We start from the raw sequence: 26,289 nt of genomic DNA on the forward strand, positions 1-26,289 counted from the left end.
TGTAACACTATTCACATTTTTACCCCTTTTAACCATTAATGAAGTGGCAACAGTAGGTGTAACACTATTCACATTTTTACCCCTTTTAACCATTAATGAAGTGGCAACAGTAGGTGTAACACTATTCACATTTTTACCCCTTTTAACCATTAATGAAGTGGCAACAGTAGGTGTAACGCTATTCACATTTTTACCCCTTTTAACCATTAATGAAGTGGCAACAGTAGGTGTAACACTATTCACATTTTTACCCCTTTTAACCATTAATGAAGTGGCAACAGTAGGTGTAACGCTATTCACATTTTTACCCCTTTTAACCATTAATGAAGTGGCAACAGTAGGTGTAACACTATTCACATTTTTACCCCTTTTAACCATTAATGAAGTGGCAATAGAATTATTTTAACTAAGAGCTTTTACACATTCAGTAAATGTTAAAAGAAAAACATTAATCTACTTAAAAAATAATAGTTTATAACTAAAACGTTAGCAAGTATTTCAAGTCAAAATGTTCACCTTCAGTTTCATCAGAGCACAAGACTTTCTGCCGATCTCCCCACCGTCAACTTCTTACCCTGTAACTGTTCCAGGCCTTTTTGTACCATTTTGAAAAGAGAGTAATAGTTGACACAGACTTGTAGGTTGAAGTGAATAAATGCCACTGCTTTTTTCATTTAATGTGCATCTTGAGATGTTTACCTGTATTGTGACCATGAGGTCACATCGGCACTGATGTCCCTTTAAAGGCATCACATTGAAATGACAGCTGAAGAATCTCTGTGGCGATTAATAAAAAAAGATCACTTCTCACCCACAAAGATGTTGGCAGTCACTGAGAATTTAATGACTTGTGGAAGTACAGTTGTAATTATTTTACATACGCTGTAATTACAAGTCATGCTTCGTTTAGGCATACAAAAATCACCACATAAGAAAAAAATAAGAAAACATTAAAAAAGGATTTAAAAGCCCAAAACAACAGAGCTACAAAATGGCAATGCATGACAACTGAAGATATTTACTGACTTAAAGAAAATGTATTCATAATTATTACAGGCACACAACCATAACACTGAGTTAATTCACAAAGTGATTCTGAGATAACTGGGTTAGCTCACCACATAAAGCCTAGAGTGAGCCTCTGTTTGGAACTATTTTCCACTAAAGCAATCATTCCAGCTCTTTAAAACGAGCAAACATGGCCTTTCGCACTGCATGCTTATAAGAAGAGTAGTTCCAGGCCTCTGAATCCTTTTTCTTCTGTTGGGGAAAAAGTGTCAGACAGAGGAAACTAATGTCTTTACAGGTATGCAGAGACAAAGAAGTTGTAACAGTCAATAGTTTCTACACAGAAAAACACAAGGAATCTGCTTTTAATATGATGGATCAGTGTCTCACCTCAGTCTTCTCCAGACCTAAACCTGGTCTATCATTGCCTTTGTGTGAGTCTCTGAAAGCACAATAATTCTGAATTAGTAGCTGGTGTATACAAATATCAACATAGTTAAGTCAGCCACTGATTCATAAAGCCAACAAAAAAATGTATTTATTTACTTTATGTATTTATTTTAACGTCATGTTTTACACTCTTTGGTTACATTCATGACAGAAACCTTAATTACACAAGATTCATCAGTTCACAAGTTTAATGTCAAACACAATCATGGACAATTTTGTTTCTCTAATTAACCTGACTGCATGTCTTCGGACTGTGGGAAACCGGAGCTCCCGGAGGAAACCCACGCAGACACGGGGAGAACACGCAAACTCCACACAGAAAGGACCCGGACCGCCCCACCTGGGGATCGAACCCAGGACCTTCTTGCTGTGAGGCGACAGTGCTACCCACTGAGCCACCGTGCCACCCCCAACAAAAAATGTAAAAGATTGTTTACACTACCTGGAACCGCTGCCGCGTGTGTCCTTTTTTCGTCTTTTTGCTTCACTTGGACTGCTGGCTTCCTTTATATTCATCTAAAGCACATATAGAGTCAGATGTCAATATCAGCCGGACTGATTATTATGAGGACGTAGAGTATTACAAAAAAGTATTTTTTGCTTCACTTGGACTGTTATATTCATCAACAGTGGGGCTTTCAAACCCTTTCAAGCAACCCATATTATGTCCATAATTGTTTATTATGGCAACACAAACAATGCATCTTAATCTCTCTGCTCTGAAATATCTGGTCCCACTGTGAGCCCTCCATAAAGGGACGTTCGTATACAAATTAGTTTATTCTGTTTGTGTTTATGTGCCTGTTAAAATTTGTTTATTTAATTATTATAAGTTTTCTTTGCATCCCAGTACATGATACAGAGTCACATGTTAACATCAACTGGACAGATTATAACCAGGACATATTACAAAGAACCCTGGATGAGTCTATTAAATCTGCACAAGCAAAATAGTATGTTTGTACACATGGGTAAGAAGTCCAGCTGGGCCAAGATTGTTTGTTTGTTTATTAGGATTTTAATGTCATGTTTTACACTTTGGTTACATTCATGACAGGAACGGTAGTTACTCATTACACAAGATTCATCAATACACAAGGTTATATCGAACACAGTCATGGACAATCTCCAATTTACCTCACTTGCATGTCTTTGGACTGTGGGAGGAAACCGGAGCACCCGGAGGAAACCCACGCACACACGGGGAGAACATGCAAACTCCGCACAGAAAGGACCCGGACCGCCCCACCTGGGGATCGAACCCAGGACCTTCTTGCTGTCAGGCGACAGTGCTACCCACTTAGCCACCGTGCCGCCCGGGCCAAGATTGTAGAATCTTGCTTTATCTGCCATGCCAGTTATGGCCAGCAGAGAAGGCAGGAAGGTATAGATTACTGATCTGTAGGATCACAGGAATCACCTGTGCCTCTTTAGCATTAGCCCATTCCAAGTGGGAGTGTTTCTGTACTTCAGACTCGCAAGCTCCTATTCTGGAAAACCTGCCTTTTCTCTGCAGCCATGATGCCGGGCTCCTTCTAGTCCGGTTTTCTGCTTGTAAATGAGACCAGCACACCTGTCACAGTGGAACCGTCCTTGGAGAGTGAATTGCCCCAGAGGTGGTGTGATGTCCCTCATTCTTTAAAACACCTATAAATTCATGTTGCTTGGATGGGTCAGATTACCACTCATTTATTGCCATCCCAGGGTTGTTTTGAGGGTTCTCTACCTTTCTTCTTTTTAGAGAACTGGGTGGTCACAGACAGCTGGAACAGCCTGACATGTTACAACTAGTTACTTTGGCCACCTCATTTATTTGTGTTTATACCCTTTCTGTCTGTGGCTTATTAGCGACAGTATTGTTCCATCATGGTCAAGCATTCTGTATGTGGGTTTTATTCTTGCAGGGCTTCACTACAGCAGCTGTGGTCAAACAGTTGCTTTCAAATAGATAACCTGGTATTTAAGTCAGGGTGCAGACTAATTATCTTAATGTGTCACTGTTTTCATTAACATCATATCAAATCCCTCTAACAGTAAGCATGTACATGTACCACACCATCACCACACCCAAAAAAAATGGTAAATTACAAACACCTACCTCCTTTTCCTGGTTTTCCAAAGCTTCCAGTTCTCTTTTTGACTGTTTGATCTTAATGTGAATCTCCATATTTTGCTGTCACAACAAAAAGAATAAAATGAGAAAAATCAATCTATTCCCTAATGAAATGATGGACCTATAAGCTGCAAAGCTCTTGTGAAGGCTGTAAAAGTTGCAGTACCTTGTGCAGGTCTGAGAGCTGTTGATGACGAATCAGAGTTTCTTTATTGGGGAACTGTCTCCTGCACAACAGACAGGCCATTTTCTTCCAGTCTGTTAATCTGTCATCTTTCTCCTCAGACAGTGGTTGAGTTTTAGCTGCTGGTTGAGGTGCTTCATGTTTCTCGTGCTTTTCCTCTTCCTCCTCATCACTGCCTGCCCCGTAGTCAGCCGCTAACATACCCAGTGAGCCAATGGGTTTCTGTGACCACAAAATTTGGAAAGAGAAAAGTGACACCTGCTTCTGAAGTAGATTTGTACTTGTATTAGCAAGGTATTACTTGTATAGAGGATATTTGCACCAAGAGCATTTGAATTGTAATGTTGTTAAGAAATGCATTTTTTTGGGGTGTTCGGATTGCGCAGCGGTCTGATGTGCTATTGACTGGCTGGGCTTCTAGACACACGATTGGCTGGGTGTTTGTAGTGGCAGTGATAATGGTTAAAGCAGGGTTTGTTATCACTGCATCAATTACGACCTCTGTCAGCCAGTTAAGGCGCCTGTACTAGATCACAGATGGCTCTTCGAATGCAATACTTTTACCTTCACTCCTTACAGAGCCATCAGCAGCTGCACACGTGTCAAATCGGTTGTGAGGAAAATACTTTTTTACAGCACTGTATCTATCTTAAAAGCCTAGGGATTTTTTTCAAGGCAATCAAAACATGGCTATAAGAGCACAGAAGAGAACTGACTGGTAAAATAGATACACTGACTGGCTGGTAACTGACTTGTTTATCCTGGAAACAGCAACATATAAAAATATTTGATTCCGTGTCATTGCCACCCTCCTTGATTGGACGTGGGAATGGTGGCAACATTAAGAGAGACAGACTTCAAGTGCACATAACTAGACTAAGTTAAGAAAGGGAAAACAAATAAATATAATCTAATAATATACTAATTTTTTTTTACTGTCACTAAAACTATGACTGTGCACCCTAAGCTTACCTTTGATCCCTTTTCCTCTTTCTTTGGTGGTGCTAGAGGCTTTTTAAATAGGTCATCTCCACCGGTGGCCTATAAAGGTAAGGAATAAGAAATATTAACTAGTTATAACTTAGTAAGACATTTTTGAAAATGAAATAAAGGCATACTTGGAGACCGATGTGTTAACGTATAAAACAAGGAGTCATCTGACCTTTCTCTCAAAGACTGCAAAGGCTACATCTGCAGCCTTGGAGCCTTTCTTTTCATCTGATCCACTTTTGAGAACAGGAGATGGTGACCTCACGCTCTCTTTCTGCCGATTCTGGATTTTGGCCCAACGCTCCATGTCTTTCATTATCTGATAACAAGAATTACAACAATGTGTTGATTATTTACACTAAAACACAATTATGTATTAGAAATAGCAGAATGTGTGACAGTTTTTTTACTCAGGAGTGTCCAGTGGACAGGTTGGTGTCTGACAATAATCACTTACATTTTCCAAGCAAAAACAACGAAACAAAACCAGGTCACAACTGGCTTAACATGCTTAGCCTGTATGCATTAATTTATTGTATTTTAAAAGCAATTTTGAAATTTGGTTCTCTTATTGGTTCATAAATTTACTAAAAGATATATTTAAATAGTGGTAAATCTTATTTAGGAGCGGCCAGCGTACCAAAGTTTCACCAAGAATGCATCAAAGACTTGATGCACTTGATGCACCCAAACAAACATCTAAAGAACTGCAGGTCTCACGTCAGTTAAGGTCCATAATAAAAAGTCACTGGGTGTATATGGCATTCATGGTTGAGTAGCAAGGCGTAAAACACAGTTGACCAGAAAAAGCCTGCTGTGGGCTGTTACATCTAGTGTGACGGTCTGGGGCTGCTTTGCTTCTGCAGAACCGTGATGTCTTGTTATACTTGATAAAACCATAAATTCCACTCTTTATCAGAAAATACTGAAGGAGAATGTCTGCCAGTGAGTTTGTGACCTAAAGATCAAGCGCAGTAGGGTTATGTAACAACGATTCCAAGCACACACCTCTTAATGGCGCAAAAAAATAAATAAATAAGGTTTTGGAGTGGCTGAGTCAAAGTCCTGACTTGAACCTTAATCACAAGACCTTAAACAGGCAGTTCATGCTCAAAAAACCTCCAGATTAACCAAATTAAAACAATTCTACAAAGAAGAGCGGGCCAAAATTCCTCCACAGCGATGTAAAAGACTTAATACAAGTTGTTAAGCCAAGGGTGACACAATAACAACCCCAAATCAGAAAAAGGTGGGACAGTGTAAAAAAATGCAAATAAAAAAATTGAGACAGTATGAAACCAAGATATTTCAAGTTTTGTGGTGTCAAATTTATTTTATTTGTTACATACAACATTCCTGCATTTAAAAAAATTGGGAAGGGTCAGTTTAGGGGTAGTAAAAAGACTAAATAGAAAAACAAGATAAACTAATGATATGAATTCAAACAGGTGATGTCAAAAGCTGATTGTACTCATGATTTGGTACAAAAGCAGTGTGCACAATAGGCTTTCAGGAGCAAAGATGAACAGGAGCTCTCCAGTTTCAGAGCCTCTGTTTGGTACGATGCATGATTTGTTTAATCCTGGCTACAGCAACATTTCAAACATGTAGGTAATGTAAAAAACAACAAGCACACCTTGAATGCTGCCAGGGTCTTGGGCTTTTCTTCTTTCTCCTTCTCTTTTTTGTCAGAGCGTGATGTGGCGTCCTCATCTTCCCTCTGCTCTGGGACATCCGCTGGAAGCAGTTTTTGATCCTCGACTGGTGCGGCCTCAGCCACAGTCTCGACTGGTGCACTCGGTGCCGGAGTTTCTGCACTGGAATTTTCAACTGGTACGTAGGTCTTTGAGACACTGTCCCAGTACAAGTACTGCTGAGTCTCAGCATTGTAGAAGTACTGCCAAAACATACATATAAAAACGTTTTTATTTGTCATACAGTGTATATAAACATGCTAAGTTTTTGTGATTCGACCAAGATAAACAATTCCAGATTCATTTCCACCTTAAATGTGACCTATAGTCTGTGCAATTCGATTGAAACAAACTGAAATAGTTATGATGGGTGAAATATAAATAGAAAACTAAAATAATGTGCACTACCTCTTAACTGGGGGTGTGGCTCAGAATGAACAAATCCAATTAAACACATTAAACAGTAGTTTGTAAACCCACCATCAATTAAAGTAACTGATTTACCCCATATAAGGTTCTTCCCATAATTCGGAACAATACCAAAACTGCACATCACCAACAGATCACCATACCCACAATGAAGCATAGTGGTGACACTACACTTTGGGACAGTTATTCCTCAGCTGGACTTGAGAATTCAGTCAAGGTAAAGGGAATTATGAACAGTTCTAAATATCAATTAATTCTGGCACAAAACTTTCAGGCCTCTGCTTAAAAGCTGAAAATGAAGTGTAATTTCACATTTCAGCATGACAACAAACCAAAGCATACCTCCATGTCAACAAAAAATAGCTTCACCAGAAAAAAAAAATCAAAGTTTTGGAATGGCCCAGCCAGAGCCCATACAGTGGGGTCAAAAAGTATTTAGTCAGCCACTGATTGTGCAGGTTCTCCTACTTAGAAAGATGAGAGAGGTCTGTAATTTTCATCATAGGTACACTTCAACTATGAGAGACAAAATGAGAAAAAAAAATCCAGGAAATCACATTGTAGGATTTTTAAAGAATTTATTTGTAAATTATAGTGAAAAATAAGTATTTGGTCAATAACAAACAAGCAAGATTTCTGGCTCTCACAGACCTGTAACTTCTTCTTTAAGAAGCTCTTCTGTCCTCCACTCGTTACCTGTATTAACGGCACCTGTTTGACCTCGTTATCTGTAAAAAAGACACCTGTCCACAGCCTCAAACAGTCAGACTCCAAACTCAACCATGGCCAAGACCAAAGAGCTGTCGAAGGACACCAGGAAGAAAATTGTAGACCTGCACCAGGCTGGGAAGAGTGAATCTACAATAGGCAAGCAGGTTGGTGTGAATAAATCAACTGTGGGAGCAATTGTAAGAAAATGGAAGACATACAAGACAATTGATAATCTCCCGTGGGGTCAAAATGATCATGAGCACGGTGAGCAAAAATCCCAGAACTACACAGAGGGACCTGATGAATGACCTGCAGAGAGCTGGGACCAAAGTAACAAAGGCTACCATCAGTAACACACTATGCCGAGAGGGACTCAAATCCTGCAGTGCTAGGCGTGTCCCCCTGCTTAAGCCAGTACATGTCCAGGCCCGTCTGAAGTTTGCCAGAGAGCATATGGATGATCCAGAAGAGGATTGGGAGAATGTCATGTGGTCAGATGAAACCAAAATGGAACTTTTTGGTAAAAACTCAACTTGTCGTGTTTGGAGAAAGAAGAAGAACCCAAGAACACCATACCTACTGTGAAGCATGGGGGTGGAAACCATGCTTTGGGGCTGTTTTTCTGCATAGGGGACTCCTTCCATCAGTGAGAGCATTGAAGATGGAACGTGGCTGGGTCTTCCAGCATGACAATGATCCCAAACACACCGCTCGGGCAACGAAGGAGTGGCTCCGTAAAAAGCCTTTCAAGGTCCTGGAGTGGCCTAGCCAGTCTCCAGACCTCAACCCCATAGAACAGCGACAGCCCCAAAACATCACTGCTCTAGAGGAGATCTGCATGGAGGAATGGGCCAAAATACCAGCTACAGTGTGTGCAAACCTGGTGAAGACTTACAGGAAACGTTTGACCTCTGTCATTGCCAACAAAGGTTATGTTACAAAGTATTGAGTTGAACTTTTGTTATTGACCAAATACTTATTTTCCACCATCATTTACAAATAAATTCTTTAAAAATCCTACAATGTGATTTCCTGGATTTTTTTTTCTCATTTTGTCTCTCATAGTTGAAGTGTACCTATGATGAAAATTACAGACCTCTCTCATCTTTCTAAGTAGGAGAACCTGCACAATCAGTGGCTGACTAAATACTTTTTGACCCCACTGTATTTATATCCAGAAGAAAATATGTGGAGTGACCTGTGCACAGGAGAAGCTCTCACAATCTGACAGATTTAAAGCACTTTTGCAAGGAAGAGTGGGCAAAGATTTAAAATGTGCCATGTCGATAGACTTCTACCCAAATTATAGATCACATCAAAGGTGGAAAATGTTCTAAATTATTCCTCTTGGTCTCATTTTTACATCACAAAGTATAGCCTTTAATATCTACTGTACATACTGTGTGTATACATGCGTACAGTACAATGAGCCATGAGGTTTAACACTTGCCCAAATTAACTTTGGTTTTCAGAGTAGGGCTGTTAAAGCGCTACTGACTCTTGATTGTTTACAGTGGAAGATCACGTCACTGTGTACAAAATAAAACATTGAAAATAATCATCAACAGCATTCACTACACAATACCTCAAAAATAATAAAGATCTCTCTCTCTCTAAACCTCTGTTGGTAGGTACTCAATACATCTGCCTGTGAGCATCCTTTGCTCACTGTAGTATTGTTTTAACCCAGTTAACTGGCAATAACAATTAGGCCCTTAACTCAGGTCACTCAGGTCTTTATGCCTAATCATATTTGCTGCATTTAACCGGTGTAATATGAGTAACTACCATCAGCCCAACATTTAATATTTCCCTGACCATGATATATTACAAAAAGGCATTGCCAAGCACAATTTTGGGGAGTGGTCCTAAAGTTTTGGCTTATCATTTTAAATGCTGAACAAGATCGACTTATATAGTTTATGTTTATGTAATTGCTCTACATTTTTGATAAATGTTAAGCTCATTTTCCAACCCGTCATGTTAAATATCTGAATTGTTAATTAATAGTTTAAAGTTACAATAATCTGGCATAGCTCAAATCCCTAGTACAATAACATTTTTAAACTATCAGGAATGAAGGAGAAATATTTCTAGACATACCCTTGAGTTAGGGTCATAGTACAGTGTGGTCTGGGGATCATAGTAGAAGCCAGATGTAGCATCATACAGGAAGGCAGATAAATCTGGATTATCCATACCTGAGAAAAATGACAAAAGCTATGTCACGAAACATCAAAGATATTCACACAAGGCAAATATTCCCTTCAACCCAACGGGCCTCTTACTGTAGTAGGCCTCAGAGCCATCAGTGGAGCCAGGAAGAGCAGGATTGGGTACAGATGCAGGCTGATGTGTAGTGACGACTGCAGGGGTCTCTGAGTACACCACACCCTATGCAGTGCCAGAGAACAGGTTACAGTTTAGTCACAGACATGATTAGGTTTGAAAATGATGTGTGTGTGTGTGTTTCAGGAACGCACTGCGGTTGAGGCTGGGCTCTGTAAAGCAGCTGAAGCCAGAGAGGACTCTGCGGCAGCAGAAGACGGACACATGCCTGCAGACATATATGCAAAGTCAGACCATCATATGATTTACCTTCAATCAAAACAAAAGAATTATAGTCATTTAAAGAACAGAAAGTCTCATACATATCACATACCTTGCATGGTAGTTGAAAAACCTATAGTTGAGTCAGACTGCTGAGGGTAGTTTTGCTGCTACAGCAAAAACAAACGTGTTTTAGAATTAAAATTAGTTGAAGCACTGTAATAAAGTGACTGAATATACCAAACTGAGCATTTGCCACCAAAAAGTAAACTACCAACCTCCATTACATCAGGTGGGTAACCCAGAAGAGAGGTGTTTGACTTATCATGGTCTTTCCAGTAGCTAAAAGAAAGAGAAACAAAGAGGATTTTAACATTAAGTGCTGCAATTAACATAAGGCACTGTAATCAATTCTGGTTTATGATTAAAAAAAATAGAACTTACTTCTGATTCTTTAGAGGCTTTGCCACCTCTGCAAATACTCGGACCCCATCAATCAGAATTGGTCGAGGTACAGTAAGCAGCTCAACCAATTTTAACACTTGCTGAAATTTGAGTAGAGAGTTAGTAATGTTATTCCATGGAAATATTTTTTTTTAAAAGTATGCAGTGCATAACATTTTACCTGGTGGGAGTCCATATCAACAAAGCAAAAGCATTTGGAACCAGGCGTCTTTCCTTTAACAAGACGGACATTGCGTTCATCAAGATAAGCCAAGGCATCCAGTGCCTTCAGGATTGTCTCCAGTGTAGTGTTGGGAAGGATGTTCTTAATAATCATTGCTAATTGAACAAGGCGATAAAAAAGCAGACACTACATCAGTCAAGTAAACCAAAGCTGGGTTAGCAAAGCATGAGGTCCAAAAACTCTAAACTAATGTACTCTTACAATCTAACTGACAATTAGGGTTTTATAGGGTAAAAAAAAAAAAGTGTGTGTATATACTGAAACACAAATTTTTCACTTACTTCTGCTCTCGTTTACAGCTGTATCTGAGGATTGCTGACTCTGGCGGCTGCCACTCCAGTTGGCCCATTCCTCTCCCTGTTTTTCTGTTTGCTGCTGTTGCTGAAGTTGCTTGTCAACCTGTTGCTGCCAAGCTTCAGGAGTCAAGGTGGAACTTCTCTGCCACTCGCCTTGTAAGTGAGGCTCAGTCAGGGGCCTATTTATGCCTTCCACATTTACAGTTGGGATACCGAGCAGGTCTGGACATGGCAGCAACCCATCTTGGGTAGATGGGGCAGCTTTTGGTGGTAGGTCCTGGTGTGGCAATAAGAAAAAAATTTTATGTAAAAAATGCATCACAGAGCATCACAGTCATACTGCAAACAGAAAATAAAGCATACCTGGTCTTCTTTTGCATTTCTGGCAGGCTGAACATACTTCAGTTGGGCAGTCTTGCTACCAACTTTAACAACCCCCTGAAAAAAAAGAAACAAATTCATTCATGAAACTGGTATCCTTGCAAATGCATTTGGATAAGATCTGTTCCAGAACGCGTCTTGTAAAACTCTAACAGGCAAAGTACTAAAATGGCGATAAGTGTGTAACTGGTATGCCGTCTAGAACATCTGTCTGTAATCAACATAACGTCTTATCCACACCATGTCTGTTCCACAAATTCTATTAAATGAACAGGGCCCAATTCATTAAAATGTTATGGACATACACAGTTTGTTAATTAGACTGGTTTGTTATTTTTGACATTTCTGCCAACAAGTCCAAGCAGTAGCTTGAGCTACTCGGGACTGTACAAGAATGCCCTATAGGTTTAAAAAAAACATATTCTGTATATAAAAATGCAGGATCAAATTTCTCAGTTATAAAACAAGGTGATCTAGCACCTTTCATTGGTCTCATTCAGTTTTATTGAATCAGACTGGTCCATATAGGTACAGTTACCACTTACACATTTTTTATCAAGTATTCATACTGACCTCAACAAAATTGATTTAACCTAATGAAATGTAGTCATAAATGTTATAGAGAGATATTTTGCTGATCATTGATCATTTGTTGTTTTTCTGTGATTGCACTAAATGATATTTCTGATAGGACATCACAAAACATTTGTTGGTTTTGCTTTTTACACATTTAACATCTGTATGCAACAGGTTTTACCCTTTTGGTCATTTTTATTCTATATTACTTGATTTTTACCTGGTTTTATTAAATAAAACCAAGGTGAAAAATAACTTGGGTGTGGATTAAAACATTGTTCAAAATTAAAGCTAAATAAAGGTAGTCATAAAATTAAAGGCTAAGTTCTGTATGCTTGAGTAATTACATTTGGCCTGAAAAACCAAATAGGAAAAAGCTGAAAACCTTAAACAACATATGAAAAAATTACATCATCAAATAGGAAAATGGTTATATAAACTTGGCTTACCTACAATAGTTTTAAGAAAAAGCATGTAATGCTTGACTAGATACAAGAGTGGGTCATCCCAAAGAAGTAAACAAGGAGGATAGAGTTTTTTTCCAGTTATTAAAAAAACTGATTACAGATAAAAGTGGGTCCACATAAAACAAGAAGCACTGTGTGCTGGTTCAAAGATTTTAACTCTGGTACCAATAACCCAGGACAAGCATGTATGATGGATGTTTCATGTGATCTGGGTTACTCTGGGCTAATGACCATGTGTGCTATACTTTGACTAAACAAGCATTCAAGTAGAAAGTAGGAAGGATATCATCATACACATGAAAACAAACTTACATTTACCCAGCTTAGGGTTGAACTTAAGTAATTATGCTATCAAGATTCTAAATTTGCTCAATAAACACAGTTCCAACAGGATCATACACAAAATAACTGTGCTTGCAACACTGCAGCTCATGAGTGCACATGGTACTTTAACAGGATATTAACAGGAAGACTTTTTTTATTACATGCCAATTCCAAAAGCAGAATCTTGATAGCTCAAAAGGAGAAACCAGAAACTAAGGCTCTCAAGGCTGTTCCTATTTGTACTATGCACTTAAGTTGTCTGAAGACAGGCAAGAGGAGGGATTTGATCTTCAAAGATATTGATATTCAAGTAGAAGACCATGGCAACAAGAAAGAAAAGATGCCCAAAAGGTAAAATGCAACAGCAAATAATTCCTGAATAAAAAGCAAAAACGAAGATAACATGAAAAATGCCACATTTTAATGGTGCAGAGACCAAGAAGGATCCACAGATGAAGAAAGAGTTTAAATGGAATGCTTTCCATTGGACTGTGTAAAGGGTGGAATTGAACTGCACAGAACGAAAGTGCTGGTCAGTGACGTTAACAAGATTTGAACATGTGTAATGAACTGCTGGTGCTACGGCACCATAGGCAAAAGTACAAAACTGGAAAGAGGAACATAAGGGTCACATCCCAGAAAGTAAGCAGATGTCAAAGGAAACTTTACAGAAAGAGGTGAAGCTGTAAGAAGTAATCCACCTAATCACTGGGTAATTTCTGGTGGCAACACATTTTTATGACCAAGAGATATGGAAAAAATGTAGATCAGAACTATTACTATTATTAGTACTTATAAAAGTTTACTACAATTATGTTGTGTAAGACATGTACTGTTACAATTACACGACTCGCATTCATAAAGAAAAGAAAAAATGTTTTCATAATTTATACTTTAACAATGTCAGCATATTCACACAATAGGCAACAATGACTTACTGGTTTAAGTAAACAAGTATCAAAACTCTCTTGTGTGTAAATAAAAAAACTAGAGCTTAGTTGCCATGTTTGCATAAATTTAGCACAGGCACGACAGTTACAGAAAGCCAAACAAACTGAGATAAGCTTAGCATGTAGCCTTCACAGCATGCAGTGCTTTTAACTTTTGGAAATAAGGACAAGAGGTGTTTAAATTTGAGGCCAAAGTCAAGGTCCAGCTAAGAAAAATCTCAGTTTCACACTGTAACTGATTTTTTTCCAGCTGCTCCCATATTTAGGGGTCTCCATAGCAGATAGTTCTGGCCTGCATACCTTAATTGGCACAGTTTTTTGATGAATTTCCTGAATTTTCAACTTTCCTGTTTATACAGGCTTGGGACCAAAAACAAGAACGTGTCGACAAGTGCAACACCCAATAGTTCGTTTAATCATGTCAGTGTAGATGCCCAACCAATCGAGATTCTGATTGAATGCTGAGATTCAAACCCCGAACCTAAGAGGTTTTGGGCTAGTGTGATTTAGCACTGCACCACCCAGGCACCTGAAACATAAGGCTTATAATCTGCTATGGCGTTTACAGTTTTTTCATTGGCGAAAACACTGGGTCCTCCTAACTATCTTCTATTTATAAATCTGCAATCTAATAAAACCCCCAAATCTGGGGAAGAATGAAAAATTTAAACGCAATGTTACAACTCTACTTCAGATATTATACAGGCTTGTGCTCATCATATTCCATGTGTACAGTATTTTAGCATTACACCAAAAATTTCCCTATTCCATTTACTGAGTACCCATCCCACCCTTGGCCCTGCCCAAGCCCAAGCCTTCTCCTTTGAAGACAGCTGCTGTAGAGGGACAAGAATGGGCCACCTGGTTGGACTCCATGAAGTGGACAGCATCCTCGAGGTTTAAAAACTCCACATAGGCCGTATCAGAGCTGTAACCTGGGAACAGCATTTGAAATACAAATGGGTTTGTGTTAGTCAATCATGGAAAGAACAGCAAACTTTTTTTTTAATGACGATATCGACTTTTCGATCATGTACATGTATTTGGTGGTGCTTTTGCCATTAATAATTCATAAGCAGTTAAGAAACTTCGCTCACAGTATGTTAGTGTAGGTTTATAGTACCATTGGTTTAATGTATGACCATTCATATATACCTTTGAATAGTAAGGCTGCAATGGCTAGTTTACAAAATCAACTTTAAGGATTTTTATTGTCAACATCAACTTAAAAAAATAAATGAACAGCAGTATGCATGTATTTTCTGGCATACTGGAACACTGATGTCACTAAGAGCTGTTTTTTTTTTTTACTACACGTAAATGATGATTCGGACAGAGGGCAAGACTGGAAATGTGTGAATAGGTATGCTGCTTCACACACAAACAGGTTTAAAGGGGTTAAAATGCAGGAGATAAAGAGCAAATAGTATTTAATAATGTTATGAGGTTCATGCTCAAATGCTGTGTTTGGTTTGCGCCAAACATGTCTTCTGTTACTGTGCCCAAATAATTCAACTTTGGATTCATCTGTCCAAAGCACATTGTTCCAGAAGTCCTGGTCTTTGTCTAGGTGTTCTCTGGTAAACTTTAGTCCTGCCCTGATGTTTTTTTTTTTTTTTTTTGACAGCAAGGGTTTCCTCCGTTCAGACCTACCATGAAAATCAAACTTGTACAGTCTCTTTCTGATGGTAGATGCATGTACCTTGCTATCAACTGTAGCAAGAGCTACCTGTAGGTTCTGTGATGACATTGTAGGACTATTGGAGACTTCTTTACGCATCTTGCGGTCTGCTCTTGGGCTGAACTTGCTAGGACAGCCTGACCTGGCCATGTTGGCGGTTGTTTTAAATGTTCACCACTTGTAAATTATTTTCCGGACAGTGGAATGGCTTATTTCTAATTGTTTTGAGATCTTTTTAAATCCCTTCCCAGACTCATATGCATCTACAACCTTCTTTCTGAAGGCCATAGAGAGCTCTTTAGATCTCACCATGGTGATAACACTCACTTCAACAATCAAGAGCAAACCAAACTAATGTCTGAGGTTTAAATAAAACGCCAATGTCCTCTAATGATGGTCTAATTATTGCAGCTGATGTGGTGCACCGGATTCTAATTTTAGACATTTTAAGTAGTAATACATGTGGGGGGTGTCCTAACTTTTTCCTCACAATAAATTTCCATTTTTGTTTATTACATTTTACAACTTGTGTTTAAAAGTAATTTTTAAATTTGTTTGTTTAGTTATATAAGCTCCATCTCTCAGTACTGTTCAAATAAAGCATAAATGTCCATATGTTTAAATATGTTCAAAAAGACAAAAGTTTTCATGGGGTGTCCTAACTTTTTCACATGACTGTATTTATGATAATAGAAACATTCAATAGTTTAAGCTGAACATGGATGCTTAAAGCAGTGTGCTGTTGACCATAAAAATTGACAGAACCTCATCAAAATGTAAGAGTATATTTGACAAATATTTTACAAGAGGCCAAAGTCTTTTGTTAGGACACAATTTAGTGTAAAAAACAGTTTCTACTACCAAACAAGTGGAGAAAATGAAATAAGACAGCCCAGTTTGACACAAAAATATAAAAACATGACACATCAGTTTGTGTTTTACATTGTTGTTTAAAGATCAACCAATGAGAGACCACACACCATTAAGAACTAAGGTGGCATGTGGGTGTGATGTCCAATTCCAAGCGCTGTACTGTAATGTCAGTTTTAGCCCCGAATCATAAACAAAATGTTCTCAGAGAGAACTACACAAACTCCAGCAGAAGAATGCAACGGGTAGGTGACAGGACTGATGGTCAGTCAATAATCAATCTGCAGTTTTTAAACCATTCAACTTGTCTTGTCAAGTTCGAAAACCACGAGCGTAGGAATCGAGTAGCGAAAAGCGAAGTGTAGCGAATCGTAAACACATCATTAAAAACAGTATCTCACCTGGAACAACATCTCTTATCTTCATGCCTTGCATTGGCACTCCTTCACGAACTGCAAAGGCATCCAATATCTAAAAAAGAAAACTTTAGTCAGAAACAACAGCACTGCCAACTGATATTGCGAAGAGCGAAAAAGTGAACAAATGGAACACCAAAAATTTAAATGGTCATTATATGGATACAGAAGCCCAAGCATCCAAGCTTATATATATATCCCCACAAAACCACCACAGAGCAGGTATTATTTAGGTGGTGGATGATTCTCAGCACTGCAGTGACACTGACATGGTGGTGGTGTGTTAGTGTGTGTTGTGCTGGTATGAGTGGATCAGACACAGCAGCGCTGCTGGAGTTTTTAAATACTGTGTCCACTCACTGTCCACTCTATTAGACACTCCTACCTAGTTGGTCCACCTTGTAGATGTAAAGTCAGAGATGATCAATCATCTATTGCTGCTGTTTGAGTTGGTCATCTTCGACACTGCCCACGGGGCGCTGTTGGCTGGATATTTTTGGTTAGTGGACTATTCTCAGTTCAGCAGTGACAGTGAGGTGTTTAAACAGTCCAGCAGCGCTGCTGTGTCTGATCCACTCATACCAGCACAACACACACTAACACACCACCACCATGTCAGTGTCACTGCAGTGCTGAGAATCATCCACCACCCAAATAATACCTGCTCTGTGGTGGTCCTGGGAGAGTCCTGACCATTGAAAAACAGCATGAAAGTTAGCTAACAAAGCATGCAGAGAAATAGATAAACTACAGTCAGTAATTGTAGAACTACAAAGTGCTTCTATATGGTAAGTGGAGCTGATAAAATGGACAGTGAGTGTAGAAACAAAGAGGTGGTTTCAATGTTATGGCTACTCGATATATGTGTGTGTGTGTGTGTGTGTGTGTGTGTGTGTGTGTGTGAAAATGAAGAATTTAGCATACCTGTTGCATTGTAGCAGTTTTGGGAATTCCAGAGATGACAATGGTATTTGAGATTTTTTCCTGAATAGCGGCACTTCTATAATCCTGGTCCTTTGTTGCAGAATCCACATGATTATTTAAATCACATTAATTTTAATCAAAATGTGTCACTTAAAATTGTCACAGAAAACAAATGAAGTGAAAGAGAACTGCAGGTGATCAATTAGCAAACTGAAATTCAGTCACTATTATTTTAATGGTAAAACTGTCATTATAAAATTTAATTTGCATATAGACAATTATCCAGATTATTCGAAATGTTACTTCACATTACTTCATGCATGAAAGAACCAATAATGGTCAAGTTTGTATGCAGCTGTTCTTAAAAAGTAATTGCCTCCTCATGCTGAGCTCTTAAACCAAAGGTTCTTAACCCATGGGCTATATGCAGCCCACATGTTGATAATATAGACCTGTTGTTTTTTCTTTCAGCTTCTCACAGATTTAGAGGTCACCAGAGAGGCTCTGCATACCACAGTTTTTATGCCGGATGACCGTACTGACACAGCACTGCTTTAGTGATAAAATGTTTGGGTTATCCCTGATACACAATGGCAAATCATGTCCACGCAGACGCCCAGCCAGACGATATAGTGATACATTTGTGCATAGCTTTTAGCTTGGTTGCAGCCCAGATGATAAAAAGCTAAAGTACCACTGCCTTGGGGGTTAAGTGGAGACCTAAAACTTTTTCAGCATTTCTGAAATATTCCTAGATTATGGTATGAATCTTCTACAGTGTTGGTGGGCATTAAGCCTTGCTGGGTTTAATTAGCCAAGTTGTCTTACCAGCTTTTGCTTTGGTAATCTGAAAGTGAAAACTGGAAAGGGGCAATTACTTTTACAGACCACTGCATATTACTAGCTAGCTTTAGGACAACATAGAGAAATAAAAAGAAACAAGAAAATATATTCAAACCTGAGAACCAGAAGAATTTGGTCTTTCAAGTAGAGATAAATTGGGTTCTTTTAGTTCTTCAAGTTTGTCAAGGATGTATTCGTATTTGTGCCCAGAGCTGGTCCTATAATCAATGTCTCTGTAGTCCTGGTCTTGACTTCCACCTTTGTCAGAATCTCTAGGCTCTGACGTCAGATTGCCTTTCTTTGAAACATCATCAAGCGCATTATCCTTTCCTTTGAAGGTTCCTTGATCAACTGAAAAATTGTTCACCCTGTTTGACAGGCCATCCCTGCCTCTGGACGGGGTATTTACAGTAGAGGGCAATGGTAAGAGAGGCTGTTTCTGAATTGAGCGAGGTACATCTCTGCCTGGAAAATCAGTAGGAACATTTTTCCAGTTTGGGACAGCAGGACCCTCTCTTTCTGATCGGGAGAAGTCAAAGGAGCCCCGACTCTTATCTGAAAACTCCAAAGACTGCCTCTCTCTGTCTTGAAACTGTGGTGGATCTGAAAACTTAGTATCCCTGCCAAGCAAAGGCATTAATCGATCTTTTATTTCCTGGGGTGAAGATGAACGTCTGTTGATCATGGGTGAAAGAGCGCCCTGCTCCCGCATGCTATGCCTGCTCCACTCCTCAGAAAGGGGTTTACCAGCATCATCTCTCAATCTTGATGGGCTCTCTGTTTGATCAGGGAATTCCCTGTCTCTTAGAGTCATCCCTCCTACTTTTTCTGGACCTTGGCGATCTGCAGGCACATCGGGCCTTCCCCTGATATTCAAAGTAGTCTCATCCCTGTTACCAAACATCTGAGGTGGGCGATCCCTAAAATCACCAGGTGATCCCATGCGATTTCTAAAGTCCACATCAGACTCAAACCTTCCTCTGGGATTCAAGAGAGGAGCACAGCCTCGTCTCTCAAAGTCCATCACTGACCTTTCTCGAGAAGGCATGTCCATATTAAATCCATCAAGGTCATTGAAGCCCTTCTGTGACATTTCTCTTTCTCTTATGTGGTCATTTCTATTCATCGACTCCATAGCAAGTCTTCTTCTAATATCCATGGGTGACATGTCAAAACGATCCATTGGATATCTGTCCCTCTCTCTCATATCCATATGTTGATCTTCAGGCCGCCTCATGTCCCTAGGATGCATGTCTCGGTCACCCATGGCCATTGGATGCCTTCCATGTCCCATAAAACCTGGTGCATTTTGTTCCATATCAAAATTTCTTCTAAAATTTAAGTCTGGTTTATCTCTGGGCCCGAATAGGTCTCTGGGGTCACGTCCTCTTTCGAGAAGGCCCATAGAGCGTCCCATCATATCTGGTGGGTGGTCAAACCTTCTCATGTCCATTGGTGACCTGTCCGGAGGCCCTGCTCCCATATTCAATCCATCTCGTCCTCTGAAGCCAGACATTAGTCCATTTCTTTCTTCGAACATCTCTCCACGAGGACCCCCACTGCAATGACAACTTGCTTTAACACCAGTCACCACCAATCACACCAACACACTAAAGAAATAAATGATCATTTTGGCCAAGATATTTTTTAGGCTGGTCAGGTATATTTGGTCAGTGGCCAATTTATTGTTTTTATTTATTTTTGCTGTTTTTGTATCTTCCCTTTTTTGTACCTATTTAGTCATATCAAATTCCCCAATCGCAACTTCCACTGCTGCTGCAAACCCCCACCCTGACCAAAAAGAGTAGCAGACAATTACTTTGCTTAAGTGAACAGTATTTAAAAGTACTCCATGTTCAAAATGTAAAGTTTTAATATTAAATCACTGACTCAAACAGCTAAACCAAATAAGACCCAGGCATTAGCAGATAATAAAGCAAGAAATTACGTCCCTCTTTTAACAACAAATATTTTGGCAGACACCATTCACACATGAACATGTTTTATTTAAAAGGAGTACTCATTAAAGGAAGGTTCTGCCTCAAATAAACAACAGTCTTATAAAATGAGATGAGCCCTTTGCTTTTGATGCTAGCATGTAAGTCTAAAGCTGAGCTAATTATTCCATCACTATGTATACAGAGTCTAACAGTAACAGGTATAAAACATGAAGTTAGTGGTGACAAGTGGCTTTTAATCACCCACCAGTGTTTTATGGTGGGCTTAGGTTTTAGGGATGGCAATAGCTTCAGTTAAGCTTTTAGTATATATTTTTATCATGCTGGCATGATGTACCATAAGAGCAATGCCTTAACAAGTATCAACATTTTATTGAGCTTACCGAAAGGGCATTCCTCCTCTTGGACCAGACCTTGAACCATTCCACATGATGGTTCAAAGTTGATTTGATCCTTCACTTTATCTTGCACACCTTTGTCTTCTTGTGTATGAAGCTGTTTACAAGCACCTGCAAACGTGATAGGATTATTACTTTAATTCCCCAAAAATTTAATCACACTTACTTGATTTAAGTCATCCTACTGATGACAACAGAACATGGAAAGCATGGTGCAGGTACAAAATAAAAACATATATAAATTGTCGTTCATTAGAATGTACAGAGGTGTGTCAAATTAAATAGAAAAATATACTTTTCTTACCTCGGCCTAAAGGACTAACGAATAGAGATTTAATAGTTAGCAAGATTGGGCTACATCACCATGGGCATGTCAATAAAATGTCAGCATAGAGATTTCATCATCAGTGGGAGTTATGGTGTTGTCACAAACAGATAAACAGAGGAAGCTGCTCCCTTTTTGCTGTATGTACAGTGTATCACAAAAGTGAGTACACCCCTCACATTTCTGCAGATATTTAAGTATATCTTTTCATGGGACAACACTGACAAAATGACACTTTGACACAATGAAAAGTAGTCTGTGTGCAGCTTATATAACAGTGTAAATTTATTCTTAGCTCAAAATAACTCAATATACAGCCATTAATGTCTAAACCACCGGCAACAAAAGTGAGTACACCCCTTAGTGAAAGTTCCTGAAGTGTCAATATTTTATGTGGCCACCATTATTTCCCAGAACTGCCTTAACTCTCCTGGGCATGGAGTTTACCAGAGCTTCACAGGTTGCCACTGGAATGCTTTTCCACTCCTCCATGACGACATCACGGAGCTGGCGGATATTCGAGACTTTGCACTCCTCCACCTTCCGCTTGAGGATGCCCCAAAGATGTTCGATTGGGTTTAGGTCTGGAGACATGCTTGGCCAGTCCATCACCTTTACCATCAGCCTCTTCAATAAAGCAGTGGTCGTCTTAGAGGTGTGTTTGGGGTCATTATCATGCTGGAACACTGCCCTGCGACCCAGTTTCCGGAGGGAGGGGATCATGCTCTGCTCAGTATTTCACAGTACATATTGGAGTTCATGTGTCCCTCAATGAAATGTAACTCCCCAACACCTGCTGCACTCATGCAGCCCCAGACCATGGCATTCCCACCACCATGCTTGACTGTAGGCATGACACACTTATCTTTGTACTCCTCACCTGATTGCCGCCACACATGCTTGAGACCATCTGAACCAAACAAATTAATCTTGGTCTCATCAGACCATAGGACATGGTTCCAGTAATCCATGTCCTTTGTTGACATGTCTTCAGAAAACTGTTTGCGGGCTTTCTTGTGTAGAGACTTCAGAAGAGGCTTCCTTCTGGGGTGACAGCCATGCAGACCAATTTGATGTAGTGTGCGGCGTATGGTCTGAGCACTGACAGGCTGACCCCCCACCTTTTCAATCTCTGCAGCAATGCTGACAGCACTCCTGCGCCTATCTTTCAAAGACAGCAGTTGGATGTGACGCTGAGCACGTGCACTCAGCTTCTTTGGACGACCAACGCGAGGTCTGTTCTGAGTGGACCCTGCTCTTTTAAAACGCTGGATGATCTTGGCCACTGTGCTGCAGCTCAGTTTCAGGGTGTTGGCAATCTTCTTGTAGCCTTGGCCATCTTCATGTAGCGCAACAATTCGTCTTTTAAGATCCTCAGAGAGTTCTTTGCCATGAGGTGCCATGTTGGAACTTTCAGTGACCAGTATGAGAGAGTGTGAGAGCTGTACTACTAAATTGAACACACCTGCTCCCTATGCACACCTGAGACCTAGTAACACTAACAAATCACATGACATTTTGGAGGGAAAATGACAAGCAGTGCTCAATTTGGACATTTAGGGGTGTAGTCTCTTAGGGGTGTACTCACTTTTGTTGCCGGTGGTTTAGACATTAATGGCTGTATATTGAGTTATTTTGAGGGAAGAATAAATTTACACTGTTATATAAGCTGCACACAGACTACTTTTCATTGTGTCAAAGTGTCATTTTGTCAGTGTTGTCCCATGAAAAGATATACTTAAATATCTGCAGAAATGTGAGGGGTGTACTCACTTTTGTGATACACTGTATTTAAAACAAGTACTGACAGGCAGAAGGGATTTCTAAGTGTATATCACACAGTGCAAAGCTGCTCTGTTTATAAACCTGCACACAGTGCACTGTATGAACTTAAACCTTACCCCTATTTCTACACAAACAACATTGTGTTGTATGCCGCCAGTGTTAAAGTAAATCACGTCCTTGGTTGAACCCATACATTTTATGTTAGCTAGCTGGATAACAAACATGGTTTGTAGGACCATAGCTCGAGTTTCCTCCTGAGACATTTGTAGATCTGTGTTAGAAGAAATTAACAAAGTAATACACTGAAATGTCTTCATTTATTTATAAGCTGAGTAGAATATAGACTTGACCTATATAAATCTGACATAAACACCAATCAATCATAAGATTAAAACCACCTCCTTGTTTCTACACCCACTGTGCATTTTATCAGCTCCACTTACCATATAGGAGCACTTTGTAGTTCTACAATTACTGACTGTTGTCTATCTGTTTCTCTGCACACTTTGTTAGCCCCCTTTTATGCTGTTCTTCAATGGTCAGGACCACCACAGAGCAGGTATTATTTGGGTGGTGGATCATTCTCAGCACTGCAGTGACACTGACATGGTGGTGGTGTGTTAGTGTTTGTTGTGCTGGTAGGAGTGGATAAGACACAGCAGTGCTGCTGGAGTTTTTAAACACCTCACTGTCACTGCTGGACTGAGAATAGTCCACCAACCAAAAACATCCAGCCAACAGCACCCCATGGGCAGCGTCCTGTGACCACTGATGAAGGTCTAGAAGATGGCCAACTAACTCAAACAGCAGCAATAGATGAGCGATCATCCCTGACTTTACATCTACAAGGTGGACCAAATAGGTAGGAGTGTCTAATAGAGTGGGCAGTGAGTGGACACGGTATTTGAAAACTCCAGCAGCGCTGCTGTGTCTGATCCACTCATACCAGCACAACACACAGTAACACAACACCACCATGTCAGTGTCACTGCGGTGCTGAGAATTATCCACCACCTAAATAATACCTGCTCTGTGGTGGTCCTGACCATTGAAGAACAGGGTGAAAGCAGGCTAAAAAGGTATGTAGAAAAACAGATGGATTACAGTCAGTAATTGTAGAACTACAAAGTGCTTCTATATGGTAAATGGAGTTGATAAAATTGACAGAGAGTGTAGAAACAAGGAGGTGGTGTTAATGTTATGGCTGATCGGTGTATTATGTTAGCTAGCTGGATAACATAAACATGTTTTGTATAGCCATACCAGAAATCTCTAGCTCGAGTTTCCTCCTGAGACATTTGGGATCAGTGTTTGAAGAAATTAACATAGTAATAATACACTGAAATGCAGCAAGTCTTGATTTATTTATGAGCATTTATGAACAGAATATAGGCTTGGCCTATACAAACCGACATTTATTGTTATTTAATACAATTCCACTGTATATATGCGCTGCAAACCTTAAACATACCTATCTGAACAAATTGTCTTATAATCCGCAAATGTAAAACTTATAGAACTGCAAATGGTATTAGAACAGATGCAGCACAATATTTTACAGTTTGTTCTTATTATAAGACACCAAGAGTTTCTCACAGAAACAACACAAAACAGCATGAACAACAGTTACAATCAACAGTAACAATCAACTGTACCACAATCATATCTGGTCCTATAACCCAAGGCAACCCTTTCTAATGAAAATTAGGTTCTCATGCTTTAGCAGCTTTAAACCTATGGCAGACCAATTTTTGGGGGAAGTTGCTGAATTACCTCTGAAAATTGGAGACGTTCTCACACACAGTGAATAGACAATTCACCCAGCAACACATAAAGCAAAATATATAACGTGAAAGACAACGAGTAACCCCTTCAGGACGGTTACACACACGCACACACACACTAAAATAACTGCTATTATTTATGCCTTGGTTGTCCCTTTCTCTACTATTGTCTGGGAAAACTGTCATATATGCAGCCATGCTAACAAAGCTTGCTGATTGATGCTGGTTTAAAAGCAACAACAAAACAATAATAATAATAATACACCGCATGTTTTTTTATTATTTTATTTTAAGCACTGGTCCAGCTGCATCACCCAGGCGTGTAGCGTTGTTCATCAATTAGACCACCGATATTGTTAATACGTGCCACGGTTTACTTGCATTTTTCGTGTTTTATTTAACGCTTAAAATGTGTGTAAATGACACACAGCTCCCCTAAACCAGCCGGCAACTTATCGTTTGTGTATAGAGTGTTAAATAAAAACGTTTAATCTAGTTTTAACGCAGTAAACATGGCTAGCCACGCAGTTACACATCCATCTACTGAACCTGAAGGCTAACCAAGCAGCATTAGCAAGCTAGCTAACACTAGCAGCTAGCTAGGCAGCTAATGTGCACAGCTAGCTACTGAGCTAACAAAATAACTGTAAAATATAAGATAAAAAAAACAAATAAATACATACATAAATAGACAGAACATTTAATATTTATAAATATACATTCATTAGTGACATAGTTTACCTTTATTCCCCCGTTCCCTGTCGTCAACACCGAGCTAAAGGAAACAGCAGAAAACCAACTTCCACTCAGAGGAGGAGCTACATAAGAACGCTCGGGTTTACATGTGTATTATTTATTAAGAAGTGTGTTTAAAAAGTCTTTAAAAACTCTGAATACAATTAAGTTGTACTTTAAGTATGAAATTATGAAATATTGCGAAACAACGCAGCTATAAAAATAAAATAAAAAAAGGCCAAATGCGTCCCTACGTTCTGGTCATGCAGTAACAGCGTCTAACACTTTTATTTTGGTAGAATGTGGCCGGGTGCAGTGAGAAGTTCATCACTCCTTTCAACAAATACATAAATATATAAATAAATAAAAATGGTTATATTTTGAGACTTGGTTAGACTGGTGCAGTTTCCCATGCCAGCTTATATGAACCAAGAATGTTAAAATATTACACAATTATTAACAAATTTAATACAGAATTTACAATGTTTTTATGCAATGCCATTAAAAAAATAAGTTAAATATGTAATAAAAAGCTGTAAATATTTTAAAATTGTGGCATTAAGTTGTTTTAGTGCCTATTTTTAAAGCAGTTAAACTAATGAACAAAATACACTGATCAGCCATACACTCACTGTCCATTTTATCAGCTCCACTTACCATATAGAAGCACTTTGTAGTTCTACAATTACTGACTGTAGTCCACATGTTTCTCTGCATGCTTTATTAGCCTCCTTTCATGCTGTTCTTTAATGGTCAGGA

At 39.3% G+C, this 26,289-nt stretch overlaps 1 protein-coding gene across 2 annotated transcripts; it reads right to left on the reverse strand.

Moving 5' to 3' along the window:
• Positions 1-822: 822 nt before the first annotated feature.
• Positions 823-25,745, reverse strand: rbm6 (RNA binding motif protein 6). Of its 2 annotated transcripts, none has more exons than XM_062997528.1 (23): positions 25,537-25,745; positions 20,887-21,012; positions 18,661-20,104; positions 17,703-17,792; positions 16,764-16,833; positions 14,673-14,746; positions 11,477-11,551; positions 11,099-11,390; positions 10,755-10,912; positions 10,574-10,674; positions 10,408-10,471; positions 10,242-10,296; positions 10,063-10,136; positions 9,868-9,973; positions 9,683-9,780; positions 6,382-6,642; positions 4,918-5,064; positions 4,728-4,796; positions 3,738-3,977; positions 3,557-3,631; positions 1,901-1,974; positions 1,399-1,450; positions 823-1,260 (listed from the first exon to the last, which is right to left on the reverse strand). In XM_062997528.1, exons 2-23 carry the CDS (start codon positions 20,931-20,933, stop codon positions 1,171-1,173), a joined length of 3,756 nt encoding a protein of 1,251 aa, XP_062853598.1. In that variant the 5' UTR covers positions 20,934-21,012; positions 25,537-25,745; the 3' UTR covers positions 823-1,170. The 2 variants fall into 2 exon arrangements, with proteins under 2 accessions (XP_062853598.1, XP_062853597.1); XM_062997527.1 differs by having other exon boundaries at positions 10,242-10,299.
• Positions 25,746-26,289: the final 544 nt, after the last annotated feature.

Source organism: Trichomycterus rosablanca, chromosome 6 (genome assembly GCF_030014385.1).
Source record: "Trichomycterus rosablanca isolate fTriRos1 chromosome 6, fTriRos1.hap1, whole genome shotgun sequence".
Taxonomy (NCBI): Eukaryota; Metazoa; Chordata; class Actinopteri; order Siluriformes; family Trichomycteridae; genus Trichomycterus; species Trichomycterus rosablanca.